Below are 7,960 nucleotides of genomic sequence, written 5' to 3'. Positions count from 1 at the left end.
TTATTTTTAAAAATTTTAATTTTTAAAGTTTTTATAAGCAAATATATTTTTAAGCAATCTTTTTTCAAAACATATTTTCTAGTAAAGTATTAGACGAAAGTTGATGAAAGTTTTTTGTAAGCGTAGTGACATTAGAGCTTTAAAAAAATATATATTTTTTATAATTTAGAAAAAAAAAATAAATTTTTAAATTTCAATAATATAAATATTCAAGTTGCATTAAAAATATGTACTAAATAAGTGTCTTCCATTTTGTTTGTATTTTCGAAAACTGCACTTATTGAAAAAAATACATATTTATAAAAAATAGTTGTTAGATCTTTTCTGTTTTTGACTTATAGCAACCCAAAAAAAATGGAATTAATGGGATTATTTTAACATATGTCTCCGATGCAAAACTTAACCTAAAAATGCCTTAAAAATACCACAAATGCTATCATTATTATATAAGGTTATGTTAAAAGTCGCAAATATGCGCCAATTGTTAGTTGCTCCTGTACGCGCTTTCTAGCGAACACGTTGCGCGCATAGGCTTGTGGCAAATGTTGCTGTAAGTAATAAACAGAATAAATGCAGTTTTCGAAAATATAAAAGAAATGGAAAACACTTATTGAGAACATATTTTTAATTCAACTTGAATATTTATAATGTTAAGACTTCGTAAAAAAAGCAGATATATCTTAATAACTTTTCAAGTATGCCGTAACTAAAACCCTACTGGGCTCAGTTCTAAAGACCACTGTCAAAGACAGGTCGCATTCGAAAATAGCCAAATCAGTAGTAAGGCAGTAACTTGGTCAAGCAACTGCTAAGTAAAGGAGAGGATACTCACACAACTTTTTCTCTCGTTTGCACCAATTCATGCCATGCATAGCTACATCTACAACGTTCTATGCAGGCCGACGATTTTCATACTCCTCCGTATCTGGGAAACATTCATTTTAAAGTTGTCGCATTTTCTTTAGGCACAGCAGAATATACATAAGTATGTTATTCTGTCTTTGATTGAGTTTTTAAATTTGTTGCAAAAATCTTGAGAAAGTAAAATAAAATTTAAGTAATATTTTATAGAATTTGATGAGTTTTGTATTGGTCCTCATGTTCATAATGTGTGTACGTCCTTACCTATACATACTATATGATATGTGGTATAAACTTCACTTTGTACGAAAATCCTTGATTTGTAATACATTTTGATATTATTTATAATTTCTGAATATGTTTAGTGTATCATCTGTTTTTTAACGCTCTTATTAAGGCTAAGATTTCGTCATCGCCATTTGCTCATCGATCATCCAACCACCAATCGCAACGATCACCAAGTAAACCAAATCATTTTCAAACGAAGATGTTTTACAGTGAAGCAGCACAGAACATTTGTAACTTTATTGGTTGCCATTTCTCTTATTTTCAGCTATACAACATTTTGAAAATCCAATGCCTCCTAACAACTTTATCCCTTTAAACATAGGTGGCGGTCATGCGCCTACAGAGGAGACTGAATCGGAACGCTTAGAACGCATTAATCGCTTATTAAAAGCAAGCGCTGCCGCTTTAGAAGAGCAAAACGCAGAAAAACTACAACCGCGCCCATTGTTGGCGGTGTCGGCGAGTACTAACACGGCTTCAGTGACACGCAGTAGATCGCCAGCTACTAACAACAACAATAACATTAGTAGTAATAACAATAATAATACTAACGTGCAAAGGGCGCTGAAGAGAACGGCGTCACCAAGACCGGTACAGAGACAAATACAACAGCCGCCGCAGTTACCCCAGCAGCCACAGCAACAGAAACCACAACCACAACCACAACCACAACCACAACAACAAACCTTAACGAGACACACCTTCCTAGAGCAACAAGGAATAGTACAGAAAGAGGTCACACAACCCAACCAACAAAGTCCCGAACTAACAAAACAGCCCCTTCAACCACCCATACAGACACAACCATCGTTGCAGACACAACAACAGCAACAGCAACCGGTACAACAACAACCACGCAGACAAACACCACAACAACAACCGAACACACAGCAGCCACAACGTCCATTGCGACAATCTCAGTTGCAACAACAACAACAACCACATACTTCACAACAGTCGCAAGCTCCATCCGTACCCGCCAGGCATATTTCCACCAAATCGAACCGTAAATCCAAATAACAATTACTCAAATTGGTGACGCGCTACGGTTGCCTGCTGCCCGCTTGCATTCTTGAAGAGGTGGCGGGCGTGCGGCTGCCGCATCCAGTACATGTATGAGTACAAAAGAAGAGTCCCTTTGAATTACCGAATTCATAGTTGTTTTTGGAAATTTTTTACCCTAAGAACAAAAAAAAATCGATCATTTGAAAGTTTTTTGTACGGCAATTGAAAGACAGTGGGCAATATGGTTTGAAAGATTTTTCTTTATTCTGGCACGAAAGTCACGTAAAAAAAATTTTTTTTTTTAATTTTTTTAATTATATATTTTTTGCTTAGTTTTCTTTCCATTTTTAGGTTTTTGTTGTTCTAAAAAGAGAAGTATGTTTACTGAATTTGATTTCTATAAACTTATTTTATTTTAATTTACTGTTTTTAATGTAAATTTTGGATTTAATAGTTTTAAAAAGAAAGCATTTTTTTTAATTTTATTTGATTTTTAGAAAAATATACGTACACAATTTTTTCTTGTTTTTTTAATTTTCTTTGATTTAATTTTATTTTGCTTTCTACATTTTTTAAATATATATTTTAGTTAAATTTAATTTTTAGAAACTTATTTTATTTTGCTATTTGTTTTTTTTTTTTATTTTTGAATTAAAATTTAAGATTCTATCGATTTATAAAGAAAAATATGTGGTGTTTTTAATTTAATTTAATTTTTTCTTATTCTCTCAATATTTTGTTTTCTCTTTTTAATTCAGTTTGTTTTTTTGTAGATTTTTTTATTCTAAGAAAATAAATATATTTGTTCTTCATTTAAGTTTTAGGATTTTTGTTTTTACTTTTAAGTTTATTTGTTTTTTACTTTTAGATAAGAAAAGAAAAGTGCTTTTAAATTTATTTTAGTTCTCAGAAACTGATTTATTTATTTTTTTTAATTTTATTTATGTTGTAAGTACTATGTAATTTATTTTCTTCTTGGTTTCAGTTATTATTTTTTCTCTTTTAATCTTATTTTGTTTTCATTTGTAGTTTTCATTGTTAAAAACATTTTTTTTTAATAGCCTTTATTTTCTATATTTTTTTTGTATTTTTTTTTTTTGTTTTTTAAGAAAAATATGTTCATACATTCATATTGTGTATTTCTTAATCATACCTAATTTTTAGAAGACTTAAGACGCTAAGACCTCCTCTTTCGAAATACAGAAAAGAGATTTCAAGATAAAAAGTTTGATAGAATAGAAAATTTTCTTAGGAAAAACTTTCACTTTTCGAAAAACTGTGGTGAGTCTCAAAACGGTCGCCAGAATTGGCCTGTTAATGAATTAAAAAAAAAAAAAAAAAAACAATACATATACAAACAAGCATACATATTCACTTTTTCGCTTTGTAAATAGAGCGATAAATCGAGTAGGGGAGGGAGGGTTTGCTGTGCTCAGACTTCGCCGTAAAGTGCTTTATTGAACGAAACTAAGGCTTTGAAATGCAAACTTAGTACTTACAGTTAGCTGAATAAGACGCTTATTACTAAAGAACTATAATTCGACTAACTACGCGAAACTACAAACTAACACACAAGAAACAATCCACCGAATATATTTTACTCACACTCACTTCTTTTCTTCACACACGACAACTCAACTCAACTAAACAAAAAAAAAAAAAACACAAAAAATGCTCCACATGCACCACCACCCAACCATGACAAACCCATCACACAGAACTCTTGACTTCTGCTGACATCGAAGACGGTAAGGTCGAGGTCGATCCCGTCACCAAGGCCCGCACCGAATACAAAGTTATCGATGGCGGTTATGAAGTACGCACCATCACCCCTCAGCCAAATGGCACTTTGAAGACCTCTGTACGCACTTTCTGGGATCCCAAGCCCGTCAGCGAGGAGGATAGGAAGCGTGAGGCGCAAAGTAAGTTGGAAATTCGCAAGCGTTTCGGCAAGGAGATCCGCATTGACAGTAAGACCACCATGTTGACGCGTGAGATCGAAGGTGGTTACGAGGAGGTGTACACTATCGTCAATGAGGATGGCACACGCAGCACGCGCACCAAAACCTTCTTCGACTCTGTGCCTACTGAAATACCCGATAATGCTCCTGCAGCGGATAAGAATAAGAAGAAGACCTTGGTGAAGAAGTCTTCGGTGGACTCCACTGACTCAACCGAATCGCGCCGCATTGTACAACGCACCGATCAACAGCAGGGTAACTTCAAACAGCAAACCACTGTGGAGGAGTCGCGTCGCTTTACGCAGAGCAGTGAGGTAACGGAGAACAACCGCACTGTACGCAAAAATTCGGTTCAAGAACAGAACATTAAGCAGATCACCTCATCGAGCGGTGGTGTTGAGGCGATCAAGGACAAGAAGAAGAAGAAGACCAAGTCAAACATCCCACCACCACCACCAGACTTCATCGAAAATGATACGACTACGGTGACTTCGAAGCGTGTACCACATGGCGTGGAATACACTTACTCTACTAAATTGGAATCAGGCAAAACTATTACCACTTCGAAGACTGTCTACGAAGAAGAGGAGGCGGAGCTGACTGAAGAAGAGATTCGTGCTTACAAGAAAACTTTGAAAGATGCTGAGAAACATAAGAACGTCACCTCAACGAAGAAGCTCAAGTCCGAATCGGGCACAAAGAAAATTGTACCATCTGAGAATCCCGGCGATGTGACCACCGTCGAGACCATTAAAATCGAAGGTGGCACCGAATATCACTACACCACCGTCACCGCTGAGGGTATTGTGAAGAAGGCGGTTAAGACCGTTTACGATCCGGTGGCGAGCCAAGCTGGCGAAGAGAGTGAGGAAGAGATTGTAGAAGAGTATGAGGAGGAGATTATCGAGCCGGGTGAGAAGAATATTCGCACCATTGAGACTGTGAAGAGTTTGCCTAAAAAGTTCGAAGGTGAGCGTGTTTTAATTGATTTTTTTTTTTTTGTTTTATTTTCATTGACGTTAAATGCCTTTTTTTACATTTCTTAACAGAGGAAGTCACCGTCACCCATGAGAAGACCGAGAAAAAGGTAAAGAAGTCCATGATGATCAGCCACTAAAAAGCTTATTGCTGAAGCGCTTTGCTACAAACGGATAGAAAAATGCGGCGCGTAAGATTCGTAGAGGATGCCTATCATTTTAATATGAAACACAGACACACACACACACACACAAAAAAAAAATCACTCTCAAAAATTTAAAACACCAACACAAACATATAAACATACGCACGCTCGCATATCAACATCAAAAACATAATCAAGCACTTGTTTGTAACATCACATTAATACAATGCAAAAAAAAAGCAAATTTCGTAGTTAAAATTTTGAGCAAAAAAATTTATAAAAAAAATTAAGATTAAGAAATTTTTCACTAAATCTTTGGTTTCGAACAAAATTATACGCACACAAATTCTTTCGCATCATTTTCACATTTCAGAGACCGGTTGTATCAATTGTTGCCGGCTTTATACAAATTTTCGTAAGCCTTGCTCTAAATTATTTCACTAGCTATCTCGTTCCTTAATCAACTTTGCTGAAAATGCAGAACAGTTTTTATATTTTGTACTTAAATTAAATATCTATTTTATTGTAATTTTATTGTCAAACGAAAGTAAATTCATTTGTATTAATAAAGAGTTGTTGGATTTGAAGAAAGCTTTTGATATGAAGAATTTATTTTTAACAAAATCGAATTGAGGTAAGTAAAAAGTGGGGCAAAGAATTTTAATTGGAGCAGAGCTGCATCAAAGAGCTAAAAACATCACTTGCTGCGTGTTTTATTATTTTTTTTTTTATATTATTGCCATTTTAAATAAATTTATATTCGATTTATTTTACTTGGCACTGCACAATAATCAGCTGTCAGGGATATTTGCGAAGACTTAAGATCTCTAAGTTTATTCATAAGACAAAACACATATCGTCGCATGGATAAAATATTGTCGTACTTTAGGCTCTTTTGGGAAATAGCCATTGAAGTTTGGAATGCTATTTCTGAAAAACGCAAGGAAAGATTTTCTCCTAATTTTCGGAGAATGTTACTAGTTGGCGAAATTATCGATGCGTAAATAAGCAAGGAATGAATGGTCAATTGAAAGTGCGCAAGAATTTTTTGTATGAAATATGAGCAGAAAAAACTGCTACTCAGGTGTGCATGGCGTATGCGTAACATTCTTTCCTGCTCATTTTGCATACAAAGCATCTTTGTGCATTTTCATTTGACCACTCCTCCTTCCTTCTTTATTTATACATCTCTTTTGTCCATTAGTAGCTTGATTTTTTTGCAATAGAACAGGCTTTAACACAAATGGCCTATCGAAAAGTGATATGCCTGATTAAGTTGAACCACTCTTTCTTTTAAGCTGAATAACGGTGAACTGAAAATATAACTTATCCATAGCTTCCGTAGTCATGTATTTCTGCAAACTACCGTTACATGGGAGATACCTACATATCTCGATTCCTTTAGACTATTACAAACAACCGTTATGTGAGCATTATGTCCTCTGTGGATTTTAGAAATAAAAGTAAGTAATTTCGTTAAAAAATGGAATATCGAAAAAATTAATACTTTTTGGTTTTTGGTTTTATGGAATTTTCTTGTAGATTTTCAACCGAGAAATTCAAATTTATTGTCAAAAAATGACTAGGAAATCTTTAAGATGCTCAAGTTTAAATTACAAAGTTGCATTTAAATTTTAAACTTTTTAATCAGACTTTTGAGCATGCAATTTTCTAACCCATCGAATTCCAATTTCGTAAACTTTTGCCAATTTGTTTTTTTAACGCATTTCCTTCTATACAAAGTAAATTCCACAATTTTAATACAGTTCGAAGAAAAGTTATCAAAAGTCAACGCGATTATTTAGCAACCATAAAACTTGCACTTTATTGTACTCGAATTCAATAGCCGAAAAAACTGCATACTCGAAACTCTGGAAAATCTTATTAAAAAGTTGAAAATTTATATGCAACTTTGCAATTTTTGTTGCAGCCAGCCAGCAAAGTAATCATTTTCTTCGAAATTTCATTTTTTATCGAAATTTTTTGAGGGTTGAATATAATGTTTATACATATAATGACACTATTTTTCCTTCGGCAGGCAAATGGCAAACCTACGAGAGTATTTCTGTCTCGAAAAAGCTTATCATAAAAATTCATTTGAAATTTGTGTGCTTACATAAGTCCATATGTAAGGATGGAGAGTACATAAACGCTTGACTAGGTCAATCAGTCAATTTTTATTTACGAAAATTGCAAATGCTTTTATTTACTCGCATACACTCAGCACGTGTATAGCAGTACACCTGCACAAACATGGCTATTTTTGTAGATGTATGTGTGTGCTTGTAAGCAATTTATTGAATAATTCAACGGCAATTCATTTCAAAAAAAAAAACATTCCAATGACGCTTGCAAAAATTACTTGCCCCATATAGCAGCGGATAAAAGGAACAGTCCAGCGCCTTCGTCTTAGTCTGCAGGCTGTATCGGAGATACACCCGCTAAATTTAAACGTAGAATACGAGGTATGGTTAGGAGCATATCCAAGTCAAAAACGAAAGCACAAACTAAGAAAAAAATATCGATAACAAAAGCGATAATAAAATCGATAACAAAATCGATAAAAATATCGATAACAAAATCGTTAACTAAATCGATTACAAAATCGATAAAAAATCGATTACAAAATCTATCGAAAAATCGATTACAAAATCGATAACAAAATCGATTCCAAAGTCAATAACAAAATTGATAACAAAATCTATCAAAAAATCCATTACAA

General features: G+C 34.0%; 1 protein-coding gene across 2 annotated transcripts in view; it reads left to right on the top strand.

Annotated features, from left to right (window-relative positions):
* Positions 1-5,516, top strand: part of LOC108359383 (ATP-dependent RNA helicase ddx46) — a 33,254-nt gene extending 27,738 nt beyond the window's left edge. Inside the window, exons 1-3 of one of the 2 annotated variants that reach the window (XM_017611228.1) lie at positions 300-2,155; positions 3,873-5,084; positions 5,165-5,516. In XM_017611228.1, the coding sequence (XP_017466717.1) occupies positions 1,438-2,155; positions 3,873-5,084; positions 5,165-5,232 (1,998 nt within the window). In that variant the 5' untranslated portion in view covers positions 300-1,437 and the 3' untranslated portion in view covers positions 5,233-5,516. Of the gene's footprint in view, positions 1-299; positions 2,156-3,872; positions 5,085-5,164 lie in introns of those variants that run through there. The other variant, XM_017611229.1, reaches the window with a different exon arrangement.
* Positions 5,517-7,960: the final 2,444 nt, after the last annotated feature.

This window comes from Rhagoletis zephyria, unplaced genomic scaffold (genome assembly GCF_001687245.7).
Source record: "Rhagoletis zephyria isolate East Lansing unplaced genomic scaffold, Rhagoletis_zephyria_1.1 Rzeph_scaffold_00381, whole genome shotgun sequence".
Classification (NCBI taxonomy): Eukaryota; Metazoa; Arthropoda; class Insecta; order Diptera; family Tephritidae; genus Rhagoletis; species Rhagoletis zephyria.
The sequence above is the reverse complement of the archived record's forward strand: the minus strand, read 5'-3'. Positions and strand labels throughout refer to the sequence as shown.